This window comes from Trichomycterus rosablanca, chromosome 1, assembly GCF_030014385.1.
Source record: "Trichomycterus rosablanca isolate fTriRos1 chromosome 1, fTriRos1.hap1, whole genome shotgun sequence".
NCBI classification, from domain to species: Eukaryota; Metazoa; Chordata; class Actinopteri; order Siluriformes; family Trichomycteridae; genus Trichomycterus; species Trichomycterus rosablanca.
The window spans coordinates 14,649,943-14,665,620 of record NC_085988.1 but is presented as its reverse complement, the minus strand read 5'-3'; the positions used below and the strand labels follow the sequence as shown (position 1 = coordinate 14,665,620).

The following is a 15,678-nucleotide window of genomic DNA, read 5'->3' as shown; positions in this document are numbered from 1 at the left end:
GTTTGCCACCCTGAATCCTTTCTAGAGTTCTAAATGTTTTTCCTAATGGGGGTTGTGGTGGCTACAGACAAAGGTCAGTCCAGACCCAGATTAAATTTTTTTTACTGTGGATTCCCTGGACCTTCTTAAACATCTCAAACCCACCTGTAAGAGATCATTCATTTTTTATTTTATTTATGTATTTTCTCCCCTTTATCTCCCTTTTATCGCGTCCAATTGCCCGATTGCATCATGCTTCCTCTCCACCAATGCCGATCCCCGCTCTGATTGAGAAGAACAAAGCTAACCCACGCCCCCTCCGACACGTGTGCAGCAGCCGTTCACGTTTTGTCACCTACACTTTGACGAGTGCAGTGCAGCTCAGCACTGTGTACGGAGAGACACACCCTGACAGCACTCTTTCCCCGTCTCTGTGCAGCGCCATCAATCAGCCAGCAGAGGTCATAATTCCATTAGTTATGAGAAGGCCGGTCGTTGTTCATGTGGCTGCACAGCCCAGCCGACAGGCAGAGCTGAGATTCGATACGATGTATTCGAGATCCCAGCTTTGGTTCCAGCGTGTGTTTTTACCGCTGCGCCGTCTGAGCGGCCTAAGAGATAAATTGTCGTAAATTGGTTGTAATTTGGTGAAGACTGGACTTATTTTATTTTTACATTTTAGATTATTGTTGCCAACTGGTGCTTGTAAGAAGCAAGGAAGGTCCTGATGTGCAGGACTTGTATGCCAACCCATAACCAAGTCAGCATATTCTTGCACCTTAAATCAGCTGTAGCTGCAATGCTAAGTATTGGTTGGAAACTTGCTTTGCTTGCCTACCTGTCAAATTTGGTTACTAAATTGGAGGTCTCCTAAAGCAATTTAGGGAAATCGGGCATTTGAACTGATCTCTCAGAAAAGAGACACAAATCCAGGGCTGGTTCTTCATCTATATGAGTTTGTGCCCACCCATCAGGCTGTTTTTGATAAGTGATAAGTGATTACCCCTAACTTGATCATAGCTGTTATTCCTTTTCTATTATTCCAGGAGTTTCTAGCTTTACCAACTCCTTGGCTACCAACTTTTGCCCTTTTGGAAGGTACACGTACTGTATTCTAAACATTATCATGATGCTACTGTATATGCTGCCTCCTTATTATAATGTACTGGCACTTTTGGGGATTGGCCATTGGATCTTACAAGCTCTGCTGTGCCAGTTCTTCAGGCCGATGCTAATGCACCTCCTATTCCTTCTGCATACCAATGCGCCTCGCCCCCCCCTTCCTCTCCCTAGCTACAGCCTGCCATTTGTGTTGGTTTGCCGGAGAGACTGCAGATTTTCCTCAGTTCTCTTCCTGTCAGACTCACATTTATCTCTGCCTGCCTGCAAGACCTTGACAGTTATATCCTCAAGATCTTAAGATAAAGAAGCTGCCCGGGCCCCCAACCTTCGGAAACGCAGCATCAGGAGTTGTCTATTAAGGAAAATCCGTTTTGCGGTATCGGAGGGCGAGTGGCGGGGTAACTGCGAGCGCCACGGCTGAACGCACCACTGGTCTAAATCTTCTCGGAGCGCTGGGGTGGGTGACAATTTTTGCTTGTTCTTAATTGGCTCAATCTTTGAGCTGTCAGGTTTGATTCTGCTGTTTATCTGGAGAGAGCTTTGCGCATCATTGGGTCTGTCCGAAAACCTAGTGATCTCTCTACAACAGAAGCAATTTACATCAGCCTGTGATCACTCCTGAGAAGGCGGCATGTCTGAAATCTTAGATGCATTAAAATGCTCCTACTGAGGCGCCTTAATTCTGAGTGATAATCTGACTGAATAACGAGGGAGCGTCCGATGCTTCCTCAGCGCTGAAGGCAATCCCAGAATTCAGTGCGGCAAATTTTATCTCTCTCGATTTAGCGTAGTCAATTTGTCTTTCGCTGCTGGCTGGGGGATCCCTGATTGCAGTCAAAGTGGGTATATTGCCGCTCACGCTTCCTCCGACCTGCGCGCAGCCCTTAGTGGGACCCTTGTTCACCCATGCACTCTGTACAGGCGTGTCTCTGTCTGCTAATCAGGGTCCTTACACAGCGTTTGAAGACCCCACCCACATAGTCCGGTCATCCCACCCTAGCCAGATGGTGCCCAGCTGACCGGTGGCAATGCCGAGTTTCGAACCGAGGAGTTCAGAATCCCGGCGCTGGTGTGCTAGCGGAAGATCCCGCTGTGCCACCTTAATGAATTCTGATTGATGTTTAATTTGTATAAAGGTGCACAAGTGTCGTTTATTTGCAAATTCAGGCTCATCAGGGACAGTTCAACAGTTTCCGGTACAAGGAGGGAGTCGTTAGCTGGCATGCTAGTGGGTCGAGTTGCCTCAGCCCGTTGGTTTAAATGGCCCAAGGTTAACTCTGCAGGGACGTAATACCAGTAGTCTCTGTATAAGTAGCGCGTCTAAAAAACTGCCTTATAAGTCGATGTCTTATTAGAATCCTCTCTACTGAGGCAGCTCACTAGGTAGGCAGTAGGCAGCAAGGCAGCTCACTAGGTTTTCGGACAGACCCTTTGTGCGTGTTCCTCCCTGGTTCTCCTGCTCTCGTTCCACCTGTCTATGGGAAACTTGTTTTTAGAGGCTTGATGAAGTCATGTGACGTGTTAAAGGCTCTACAGTAATCAATGGTGCAATCGGTACAGCAGCAGTGAACAGTCACAGTGAATGGCATCGACCGGCTTGGAATATTTACATTCAAGCCATGTTTTTCCCGCCTTTTCTCTAAGAATGTGCATATACATAATGACGGTGAGTAAACCTCTCAAGCGTTCAGTCTCTCCCCGCTCTCGACGGCTTGGACGGTGCTGAGATTTCACATTTCTGATGGAAAGATGTGGGATTCAAATCTTGGCTCAGTCCGACAGAAATGAACACGACTGATATGTCAGGAAGGAACATGATGGGCTAGACTCGCTCCTCAAACACTCAGCCATAACATTAAACCTCCTTGTTTCTACACTCACTGTCCATGTTATCAGCGCCACTTACCATATAGAAGCACTTTGTAGTTCTACAATTACTGACTGTAGTACATGTTTCTCTACATGCTTTGTTAGCCCCCTTCCATGTTGTTCTTCAATGGTCAGGAATCTCCCAGGACCACCACAGAGCAGGTATTATTTGGGTGGTGGATCATTCTCAGCACTGCAGTGACAATGACATGGTGGTGGTGTGTGACCAGTAATCAGAAGGTTGCCGGTTCAAACCCCACCAAGTTGCCACTGTTGGGCCCCTGAGCAAGGCTCTTAACCCTCAATTGCTCCAAAATCGTTTTCAGTCATAATTGTAAGTGGCTTTGGATAAGTGTCTGCTAAATGCATAAAATGTAAATGTAGTGTGTGTTGTGCTGATATGAGTGGATCAGACACAGCTGTGTCCACTCACTGTCCACTCTATTAGACACTCCTACCTAGTTGGTCCATCTTGTAGATGTAAAGTCAGAGACGATCGCTCATCTATTGCTGCTGTTTAAGTCGGTCATCTTCTAGACCTTCATCAGTGGGTCACAGGACGCTGCCCATGAGGCGCTGTTGGCTGGATATTTTTGATTGGTGGACTATTCCCAGTCCAGCAGTGATAGTGAAACACACTAACACACCACCACCATGTCAGTGTGACTGCAGTGCTGAGAATGATCCACCACCTAAATAATACCTGCTCTGTGGGGGTCCTGACCATTGAGGAACAGGGTGAAAGGGGGTTAACAAAGCATGCAGCGAAACAGATGGACTACAGTCAGTAATTGTAGGAAGTGCTTCTATATGGTAAGTGGAGCTGATAAAATGGACAGTGAGTGTAGAAACAAGGAGGTGGTTTTAATGTTATGGCTGATCAGTGTAATTTAACAGTGCTTTCGTGCCTCGTTAGTAGAATAACCATGAATAGAAAATGCTCAGACACTGAAACCAGACGCTTTTCCTCTTCTGATGGTGACAAATGTGAGAGAAAGATCTTGTGTAATCTACCGTGCAGAGTAAAAATGGCATCATTTTTCTCGTTTTGTTTAAAAATAAAAAAGAAATCATCAATTATCAGAACATCATTTTTCATCATAGTTTTCTGGAGTCTGGTCCAGATAATTTGGCTTAGAATCTCTTTCATCTCTTCTGTGCTGACTCATAACGTCATGAATTTCACGCACCACCATCTGAGCTCCATCGCCTCAGCTTGATACGAACCTCTACAAAAATAAACCCAAATTTCTAGATATACCTCATTCCTCAACGCCAGCCTTTCAGATGTTCATAGACGTACCTTTGTTTTCCTCAATACCACCCCCACCATTGTAGATTTTCATAGATTTCATAGAATTTCAAAGCCAGTACAGAGAATCGATGCTTTACAAACCGAACAGTTCAAAAACAAAACCCTGTATCGTTTGAAACGGGCGACACGGCGAACCCCCAAAATCCACAGGAAATAAATAAAGCGTTTATACTTCACACTCTTTGTAAGGCAGTTGCTGACACTTGCACTGCCCGTAGCCGTTGATGATGACCAGCGCGCCTTCCTCGTGCGCCGGCTCGTACTCGTTGTACGGCACCTGCGTGGCCAGGTCCCCCATCGTCTGCCCCGGCTGGGTCCTCATCTGCCGCCGGTTCTGCATAGCCGAGCAGTGGCGGATCCGGCGCAGGGTCGGCGGGCAGCACTTCCGTGAGATATACACTACAAAAATGATGAGAAAGAAGGAAAACAAAAGCGCCATAGTACCTATGATCACCCTCTCGGTGAGGACCGTGTTGTCCGTCAGGGCGTAGTCCTTCGTGACGCCCTCCCTGTCCTCCGTGGTGGCCGCCACGGTGGTGTGTGTGGTCTGAGTGGTGGTCGTGGTCGTTGTGGTCACGAGGGTAAAGCTCCCGAAATCCTCTGCATAGAAGTCCTGCGTCGACGTCTGCATATTCCCATAAAAGGAGCCGCTGAACTGCTGCGGCATGGTAGTTTCCATCGTGGTGCTCAGAACGACCGGCGCCGAGAGGTTCTGACACAGCTGGAATCCGTAAACGGCGTCCAGTATTTCCTCCCCCTGGGTGTACTCGGGGCTATAACACAAGATAGACTGCTCCCATCGACCCTTGAACTTACTCAGCCAACTGGCCAAGTTGCAAATCTTTTTTGTACATTCCCAAAGGTTGCTGGACAAGCCGATGGTATTCAGTGACCTCCACATAACCATGGTCTGGGAATCAAGGCTGGTCAGCTTGTTGTTATCCAGAAGAAGGACTTTTAGATTGGGAAGCGTTTCGAACACCTCAGAAGTCAGCGTACGTATCTCGTTCCCAGTAAGGTCCAGCTTCTCCAGAGTGGTCCACTGCCACTCCATGGTGCACGACAGATTGTTAATCTTGTTCCACTGCAGATAGAGGAACTGCAGCGCAACCAGGCGTGGAAAATGAGCCAAGTTTATCTTGGTCAAGTGGTTGTGCTCCAAATGGAGTTCTCGTAGCTTTATAAGCCCAGCAAATCCATTCCTAGCCAAGCTCCGAAGCCGGTTGTTACTCAAACCTAAGTACTCCAGGCTCCGACAGTCCCAGAAAGCCCTGACCGGCGTGGTCCTCAGGAAGTTGGACCTCAGGTGGAGGATCTGGAGTTTCCGAAGCCCGTGGAACAGCTCCGGCTCGAGTGCGGTCATCTGGTTGAAGGATAGGTCCAGGATTTGGAGGTTGATGAGGTGGATGAAGGTTGTGTTGGGCAGCTTAGTGATACGGTTAGAGCTCAGGTTTAAGTCCTTGAGCTTGTAGAGGCCCTGAAAGGCGTCCTCATGCACGTTAAGTATTTGGTTGTGGTCCAGGTGGAGCCAGGTCAGCTGGGTAAATCCGAAGAACTGGTCAGGGTTCAGCTCGCCGATGCTGTTGTGTCGGAGCGAGAGCCCCAGCGCCCCTTTGTCCACGCTGTCCGGGGGCGCCAGGAGCCCCTGCGTGTCGCAGTAAAACTGCAGGTCCTCGCAGCGGCATTTCTGAGGGCAGGCTGTGCACGACGCCAGGGGCAGGCACAGTAGCATGCTGATCACACAAAGCGCCGCTGGTGCTTGTCCCACCAATGGCCACCTTGAATGGAAACCTGTGTGGGTTTAAAGATAAGAGCTTAAACCGGGGGGCGGCAAATCTGATCTCTCGTCTATGCAGCGCATGGAAACATTTTATGATGCTCTTCTTAGGGGCTGCCTTACTATGCTTATCAGCAAAATAATGTGTATGGATTTGTGCAGGAGTTATTGACGTGACCAGGATTTGAATTGCCTCCCAGTCGCCCAAAAAATTAATAAAAATAAATAAGTAAATAAATAAAAATAAAAAAATCACATTAGTCACTTGTTTTTGATGTCAAATACATTTGCTGCTCTCTTGCAGGTTCAGATTTATTTATTAATTTTTCATTTTTTCTTTTTTAATTATTTTTTTAAATAAATTATTTGGGCAACCATTGTCCTCTAATTATTTCCTCTAATTTTTTTTTATTAATTATTATTATTATTATTATTATTTTATTTATTATTTTTTGCACCATCTTGCATTTCCTACCACAGTTATTAAATCCAACACGGATCAAGACTGTTGGAAGAAAATAAATCAGATAGGCTTATAAAGTATATAGATGGCTCTGCATGGCCCTGTAAGAATTATTTAGGGCTTTTTTAATGATTATTTTAATAATTTAATATTTTAATATATTTTTGCATCATCTTGCATCTAGTACCTTATTAAAAAGATAAGATTCATTTTCATCCACCGTCTTCATCTGTTTTGGATTTAATTAAAGTACGTAGATGGTTCTGAACAGCCCTTTGAGATGTGTTGTGGTCTTTTATTGTTATTATTCATTTATTTTTATTTTTTTGCACCATTTTGTATTTATTACCACAGTAATTAAATCCAACACAGATCAGGACCGTTGGATGGAAATGAATCGGATAGATTTTTTTTTAAGTACGTAGATTTTTGGTCATTTATTATTATTATTTATTTTATTTAATTAAATTTTATTATTATTATTATTTTTTTTTTTTTTTTGCACCCTCATGCCTTCACTACCACAGTAATTAAATCTAAAGCATATCAAGCTGGTTGGATGAAAATGAATCAGATAGAATTATAAACTATGAAGATGGTTCTGAATAGCCCTGTGAATTTTACTTGGTCATTTTTTATTATTATTATTTATTTTTATTAATTTCTTTTTTTTGCACCCTCATGCCTTCACTACCACAGTAATTAAATCCAAAGCAGATCAAGCTGGTTGGATGAAAATGAATCAAAGACTATTTAAGTATGTATATGGTTCTGATAACCCTGTGAGAATTATTTGGTCCTTTATTATTATTTATTTATTTATTTTTTGCATGGTCCTGCATCCAGTACCACAGTAATTAAATCCAAAGCAGATCAAACTGGTTGGATGTAAATAAATCAGATAAAATTATATGGTACGTAGATGGTTTTGAATAGCGCTGTGAATTTTATTTGGTTCTTTTTTATTATTATTTATTTATTTATTTTTATTTTATTTATTTATTTATTTTTGCACTGTAATGCCTTCACTACCACAGTGGTTAAATCCAACACAGATCAGGACCGTTGGATGGAAATGAATCAGATAGTATGTAGATGGTTCTGAATAGCCCTGTGAGAATTATTCTGGTCCTTTTTATTATTATTATTATTTATTTATTTATTTATTTGCACCATGCCTTTACTACCACAGTAATTAAATTCAACACAGATCTTGACTTGGATAAAAATGAATCAAAGACTTTTTATGTATGTAGATGGTTCTGAACAGCCTTGTGATATTTTATTTGGTTCTTTTTATTATTTATTTATTTATTTATTTATTTGCACCATCTCGCCTACACTACCACAGTAATTAAATCCAAAGCAAATCAAGACCTTTGGATGAAAATGAATCAGACTTTGAAAGTACGTAGATGGTTCTGGATAGCCCTGTGAGCCCCCACCCCCCTCCTTTGCTGCCTCGCTCCCCCCCTCGTTTCCTATTCTGCTCCAGACTGGGTGAATAAAAGAGCCAACTTACCCATTCTTTTGTGAACATGGACGGTGGCATTCAACTGTCTTTTTGCGCAGAGCCCTGGAACAGCCAGTTGGAAGAAAAATCCACAGCGGGGAAAACCTTTTGGGTGAACACGAAAGGAATCGAGGTCTCTGGAACTGAAGCCACATCGAGCCCTTTCATCCCAAATCCACTTAAAAATCCCATGTTTTCAGAGTCGGATTCGTCTCTCTTGTCGGTTTGATGTCCCCTTCCGTCGCCTCGTCCGTTCAACCCCTGAATCGAGAACGCTCCATCATTCTTGTTGCTTCCAGGAATCCGGCAATCCTTAATCTTCAAGTTGATTTGTATCCGAAGAGACCCTCACGGACAGAACCTGCCCCCCCTCCTTTTTTTTTTTGTCCTCCTTCCTTCCTCTCTCCGTTCCTCCGCAGTGTCGTCAGCTCTGTGGCTTAATTAAAGCGTGAATATTCCTTCCTCTCGTGGCCGAGGGTCTCCCGCAGCTAACTTGTTGATGCCGGGCTGAGCCGGCTCCTGGCGCCCTGGCTGCCGAGAGACGAGAGAGGGACGCGGCGCGACCGGAGACGAGGGCGGCCGAGCCTTTACCCCGTGCTTTTGTTGCAGCCTCTCACTGCTACAGAGTGGTGGCAGACTGGCATCGATCATCGCTGCTGTTTCTCTCTCTCTCTCTCTCGCACATCCCCGCTCTCTCCCTCTCTCACTTTCCTCCTCGCGCATGCATGCGGTGCTGGGGTTTGATTCGTCGTACCTTGTGCACCACCTCTGTGATGCAGCACACGCAGAATATTGAAGACTTGAGCTTGTTGAGGGAAGATTTTGTAGCTAAATGAAGCGCTGGTAATCTCTGACGCACTTTATACTGTTTATACTGTTTATACCTACGTGTATCGTTCACATCTGTGTAGATCTGTGAAATCCATTGCCAGGTTTTTGTTGCCTCCTGTTTTCTCTTGGTTTACATTTTCAGCATTTAGCAGACGCTTTTATCCAAAGTGACTTGTATATTGTCTAAGCAATTAAGGGTTAAGGGCCTTGCTCAAGTGGCCAACAGTGGCAACCTGTCAGTGGTGGGGCTTGAACCAGTGACATTTCGATTCCTAGTCCAGTACCTTTACAGCTAGGCTACACCTGCCCGAACCAGGAGCTGTTTCTAGTTGGTATGATTACACATTTACATTTGTGGCACTTAACGGTCACTTATCCAAAGTGATGTACAATTATGATGGGCCTTGCTCAGGGGCCCAACAGTGGCAACTTGGTTGTGACTTATCTTGAACCTGCAACCTTCTGATTACTAGTCCAGCTACCACTGCACTTTAGGAAGCCGGTTACACATTTACCCCCTTTGGATACAGCAATATTTGTTTCTTTTTATTATATTTATTTATTTGCACCATCTTGCCTGCACTACCACAGTAATGAAATCCAAAGCAAATCAAGACCGTTGGATGAAAATGAATCAGACTTTTAAAGTATGTAGATTGTTCTGGATAGCCCTGTGAGCCCTATCTTCCCCCCACCACACACACACATCCCTCCTTCACTGCCTCGCTTCCCCCTCGTTACCTATTCAGCTCCAGACTGGGTGAATAAAAGAGTTAACTTACCCATTCTTAACGGTCACTTATCCAAAGCGGCATACAATTATGATGAGCCTTGCTCAGGGGCCCAACAGTGGCAACTTGGTTGTGTCTGGGCTTGAACCTGCAACCTTCTGATTATTAGTCCTTCTGATTATTAGTCCAGCTACCACTGCACTTTAGGAAGCCGGTTATACATTTACCCTCTTTGGATACAGCGATATTAAACACTGGTGTAGATCTGTAGGTCATGTAGATGGGGCTCCACTATTGGACATACATTTTTGGCTAATTTTTGGCTTTTTTCATTAGGTTCTTGATCCAGTCCTAGAAGAAAAAAAATTCATACGTAAATTTGCTGTCTGCTCCCTTATTTAGGGGTTGCCTAAAATATACAATGACCCCAAAATAAGCAGGCAAACATAGCAAGTGAACATTTTATCCTCAAAGTCGATGTGTTAGAAGCAGGACGAAAAGTGGATGGGTGTGAGGATTTGAGCAAGTTTGACAAGGACTGGATCAGAGCATCTCCAAAACTGCAGCTCTTGTGGGGTGTTCCTGGTCTGCAGTGGTCAGTATCTATCAAAAGTGGTCCACGGAATAAACGGTGGTAAACCGGCGACAGGGTCATGGGTGGCCAAGGCTCATCGATGCACGTGGGGAGCGAAGGCTGGCCCGTGTGGTCCGATCTAACAGACGAGCTACTGTAGCTCAAACTGCTGAAGAATTTAATGCTGGTTCTGATGGAAAGGTGTCAGAATGCACAGTGCATCACAGTTGCGGGGCTGTTTTGGCAGCAAGAGGGGGACCAACACAGTATTAGGATGCCTGATGCCCACTTTGATCTTTTAAAGAACTTATTATTCAGCCATGATAACAGCCATAGCGGCTGACATGGTGTTAAGAATCAAACAAATAAACAAACCACCGCTTTATTCCCTCGTTCTTCAGACGTAGCCAACCATGTCCCTATGTAGGTGCCTGACTGGCTGATAGCACAGCTGTGGATTCCATGTCAAACTCTTTGTCTGTATTTACCAAGACAGGCAGGTCATCTTTTATCTAGCTGTGTAATTAGTCAGCTTTCTCCCAAATGTATCCTCATCGTTCTGCTGGGTGACCAAGCCTAAAGCTTTACCATGGTGCCCGCTGTATGCCAGCTACTCTACTCCAGCTTTTTTTTTTTTTTACAAATCTGAGGATGAGCTGAATTCTCTGTCTTTCATTTTACTGTCTGATCTTGGTGCAGTGAGGGCATCTAGAATAAAAACAAAACAAAAACAAGACATTCAGGTCAGTGTGCGGATCTCAAAGAATTCGGCCCCTCTCAACAACCTAGTTTCGGCACGCCGGACAAAACCCGCTCTGTCCCTCCACCCCACCCCACCCCGTTCCCTCTTTGTTCATTACTAGTCGAGCTTAAACCAGCGATATTGGCGAGAGTTTGTGTGACCACGAGAGCGTGAAATGATCTGCAACATATGGGTCTTAACGCATTAGGCAGCAGAGTGTCTCCTGCATCCGTGGTTCATTTTGCTGCTGCATAATGGACTAAAATAGACAGAGGGGATTATGGGAAGCACAGGCGCGCTTTCATTGGGGACATGGGTACAATTTGCTTACTTGCATTTGTGCCGTGCTTTTATTTCCTGTTATTTTCACAGTGTATTTAGTTTCCTGTGTTTTATTGTCCTGTGCAAAACATTTTCATTTGGAATGATGGGTTAGGGTTCTTTTATGGAAATCTCTTGGCACTGAATTCACTGGCAGTGCCCATGTGAAGTCTCTGGACTTGATCCTGAGCTGAAGTACAAGTCAAAAGTTTACATTCTTCTTTTCTTTCTGTTACTAAATGACATGAATGTCCAAGAAATCTTTGGACTATCAATTGACAGATTGTTGGTTTAAATCCAGGTTTTGCTATGCAGCCACTGTTGGGCCCTTGAGTAAGGCTGCTTTGAGGGCGGCACGGTGGCTTCATGGGTAGCACTGTCGCCTCACAGCAAGATCGTCCTTGGTTCGATTCCCAGGTGGAGCGGTCCGGGTCCTTTCTGTGTGGTTTGCATGTTATCCACGTGTCTGTGTGGGTTTCCTCCGGAAGCTCCGGTTTCCTCCCACAGTCCAAAGACATGCAAGTGAGGTGAATTAGAGATACAAAGTTGTTCATGACTGTGTCTGATATTAAACATGGCCAGGGAGAAAGCAGGTTAAAAAAAGGTATGTAGAGAAACAGATGGACTACAGTCAGTAATTGTAGAACTACAAAGTGCTTCCATATGGTAAGTGGAGCTGATAAAATGGACAGTGAGTGTAGAAACCAGGAGGTGGTTTTAATGTTATGGCTGATCTGTGTATGTGTTAAACATGGTGTTAAAACCCAAATAAATAAATAAATGTAATATAACTTTGGGACATGTTCTCCTAATCCCTCGTTGGTGATTCGATTCATTAACTGCTTATATATACTGCTCACAAAAATTAGGGGATATTTCAAAATGAATATGAAGCGATTAAAAAAAAAAAAAGAAGCATTTGATATTTTATTTTTTTATTAAACAAGAACATCAGAAAAGCAAACGACAAGTCAAAGAAAGTTGTTCGATTATGCAAATGAGATGCAAACTCAATTATCGTGATTGAGTAGCAAGTGACATATTGGTGGGAGTGAACAGAAGCATGTCAAACTGGAAGAGAGTGCCGCACATTGACTGTTCAGTAGGGTGTATGGTCACCCAAGACTGCCAAAACACACCGACAGCGATAGGGCATGGACAGGATCAGATTGTCCAGCAGTTCTTGTGGGATCCTCGCCTTTTTTATAGTGCATTTTCACCAATGAAATAAAAGTTGGTTTGCATAATCGAACAACTTTCTTTCTGATGTTCTTGTTTAATAATAAAAAAGTCAAATGCTACTTTTTTTTATCGCTTTATATTCATTTGAAATATCCACTAATTTTTGTTTGACTAAGCATTGCAATGCAGGACAAGTGTAAAGTGCTGTACACTCATCTCATACTGAATAACAAATTTTCTCCAGCCTCTGAGCCACTTTCAAGTCCAGAGATCATGTACAAGCCGTCGCCTGTGATTGTTTTGGGTAAAAACACTCGTTCCAACACTTGTAGAAATCATTCAGCACCCTGGACTGAGATTTTACTACATGTCCCGTGTGTGTGTGAAAACGTTTGATTTGAACCGTCGCCTTCTGCTGTACACTAGTGATTTACTCTCAGCACAACACACCGGGACCAACTTCAGTTCTGCTGCCGCTGCTACTGAATTTCTGCATTCCCTGTTGTTTTTTATTAAATACAATGTTTTATCTTGTGACGATGTTTGCCGAACTCCCGTTTAGGGAGACACAAATTCACCGGGTAATTTAGCTGAGTGTGTATAGGAGTGTGGATGTACCACGCTGAAGTCGCCAGGTAGAGTTCAAACGGTGAAATTTTAATACCACACAGTGAGAAAAAACATAAACAAAAGACTGTACAAAAATACAAACGAAACGCCGTTAACATGTTACCTAACTTGTATCAGTATAGGTCTCAAATAAAGTGCAGACCGCCAGGTCATAACACTTACTCCTCAAGCTCTAACTCATGGACTGTGCTCTCAACAGCCCCCAGGTGAGTTTTCCCCCCCCCCCTCCTTAGTTCCTCTCTTAAGGGCCTAGCCCCACCCTCTACCTGGGCAAACCATTCCCCACCATTTCCCCGGGTGTGCTTACCCCTAGGAGAACATAAAGAGATTAAAAAAACAGCTGTTTATACACAGGCCTATAAACAAACGGATACCGGTAACTATCACTAGTGTACACAATAAAACTATAACCTTAATTTATTCCCAGGTTCAGACTACCCCTCTCCCACTGGTTAGGCTGTGGGCCCTACAGCCTCCCCTAAGGAGTGAGTCCTCCCCTCTATACTAAACTTAAGGCAAATATCCCATAAGGATCAAAAGGTATAACAGGTAAGTATTACAACATACTCTGTTGGTGATGAGGCACTAACATATAGTCATCATCACACACCCCCCCCCTTCTGGACGTCACTACTCGTTGTGACGAGACAAAAAATCTGCTGTAATGTTCTGTACACCCTTTCGGTACCGAACCTGGAATCTAAATGGTTGCAATGACAAATACCACCTAGTTATTCTAGCGTTCGTGTCTCTCATTTTTGCCATCCACTGTAAGGATCTATGATCAGTCTCTAGAATAAAATCAGTGTCAATCAAATAATACTTAAGTGAGTCTAAAGCCCACTTCACTGCCAATGCTTCTTTTTCGACAGTGGAGTAGTTCAGTTCTCTCGGAAATAATTTCCGGCTGATATACAGTATGGGTTTCAAATCACCCTCAAAGTCCTGCAAAAGAACTGTCCCAAGTCCACAGCCTGAAGCGTCTGTTTGGACCACAAACTGTTTGTCAAAATCCGGGCTGTGCAACACCGGTTCGGTACACAGACAGTTCTTAAGGTCATTAAAAGCTACTTCACACTCGTCAGTCCATTTAACCTTATTTGGCATGTCCTTTTTCACCAAGTCAGTTAAAACTGCTGCTCTCTTGGAAAAGTTCGGAATAAAACGCCTGTACCATCCAACCAGTCCTAAAAAGGATCGCACCCTTCGCTTGGTGTTAGGTGCTGGGCTGTTCCGTACCGCCTCCACCTTGTCGACCTGAGGACAGATGACGCCACCACCCAGAATGTATCCCAGGTAGGACACTGATCCTCTGGCCAGGAAACACTTGGCTGGATTGACGGTAAGTCCCGCCTTGCTGATTCTTTGTAGCACCTCGCTGACATGCCGAACATGCTCGTCCCACGATGTGCTAAAAATAACCACATCGTCTATATAAGCTGCAGCAAAGTCCTCGGTACCTTTCAGCAGCCCGTCCATGAGCCTCTGGAACGTTGCCGCGGCTCCATGCAGACCAAATGGCATAAATAAAAAATGGTAGAGTCCTGAAGGTACACGGAAAGCTGTTAATTCTTTGACTTGTGGATTCAAAGGAACTTGCCAATAACCTTTACAAAGGTCAATCGTTGTGAGGTATTTTGCTTTACCAAGTCTCTCAATTAGTTCATCCGCCCTAGGCATAGGGTAAGGATCGAACGCTGACACAGCATTAAGCTTTGAAAAGTCAATACAAAATCTAAGTCCTCCATCTTTTTTAGGAACCAGGACCACAGGGCTGCACCACTCACTCGTTGATGGTTCGATGATCCCTGTCTGTAGCATCATCTCTACTTCCTGCTTGAGATGTGGGATTAGGCGCGCTGGTACTCTGCAGTTGGTCTGGCGGATCGGCTCACCTTTCAGCAGGCGGATGTTATGCTCAATCTGCTCAGTCCTACCAGGTACAGATCTGAAGAGTCCTGCTGGAATGACTCTCCTCAGCTCCTCGCGCTGTCCCTCTTGCAAATGGGTCAAATCAGGAGATGAATTAGACTCATTGTCTGTAGGCAGGTACTGTTCCGTGCCCTCTTCCTCTTCTGTAACAGCTCGCACCCACAGCTGCTCTGACTCGTGGTGGTCCGTCTCATTCCACCGTTTAAGCATGTTAATGTGGAATGTCTGTGTCTTTTTCCTCCTATCCGGAAGTGAAAGTTCATAAGTTGTTTGATCAACCCTTCGAAGAACTTCATAAGGTCCATGCCACTTGGCTAGAAGACTAGTGTCAGACGTCGGCAACAAGACAAGAGCCTTCTGTCCAGGTTTCAGCTCTCTCTTCTTTGCCTTGTGGTCATACCACGTTTTCTGCTTCAGCTGTGCCCGTTCCATGCTCTCATGAACAAGTTCTGTGATCTGAGACATTTTTTCTCTCATTTTCACGACATGAGAAAGCACGTTCAGTTTTTTACTCGAGTCTTTGTTTTCCCAGGCTTCTTTCAAGACGTCCAGAGGTCCTCGCACCTCCCGGCCATAGAGAAGTTGAAATGGGGAGAAACCTGTGGACGCCTGAGGCACTTCTCTGTATGCAAATAATACATACGGTAGCCAGGTGTCCCAGTCAGCCCCAGTCTCCGTAACAAACCGACGTAGCATG

The 15,678-nt window shown here is 44.5% G+C and overlaps 2 protein-coding genes across 2 annotated transcripts in view; one reads left to right on the top strand and one right to left on the bottom strand.

The window, feature by feature from the left end:
- Positions 1 to 15,678, top strand: part of ctnna1 (catenin (cadherin-associated protein), alpha 1) — a 238,033-nt gene that overhangs the window by 114,261 nt on the left and 108,094 nt on the right. The window lies entirely within an intron of this gene.
- On the bottom strand, positions 4,452 to 8,069 carry LOC134336334 (leucine-rich repeat transmembrane neuronal protein 2-like). The gene is made up of 2 exons (XM_062984657.1): positions 8,048 to 8,069; positions 4,452 to 6,076 (listed from the first exon to the last, which is right to left on the bottom strand). The coding sequence occupies exons 1-2, from the start codon at positions 8,049 to 8,051 to the stop codon at positions 4,452 to 4,454; spliced, it is 1,629 nt and encodes a 542-aa protein (XP_062840727.1). The 5' UTR covers positions 8,052 to 8,069.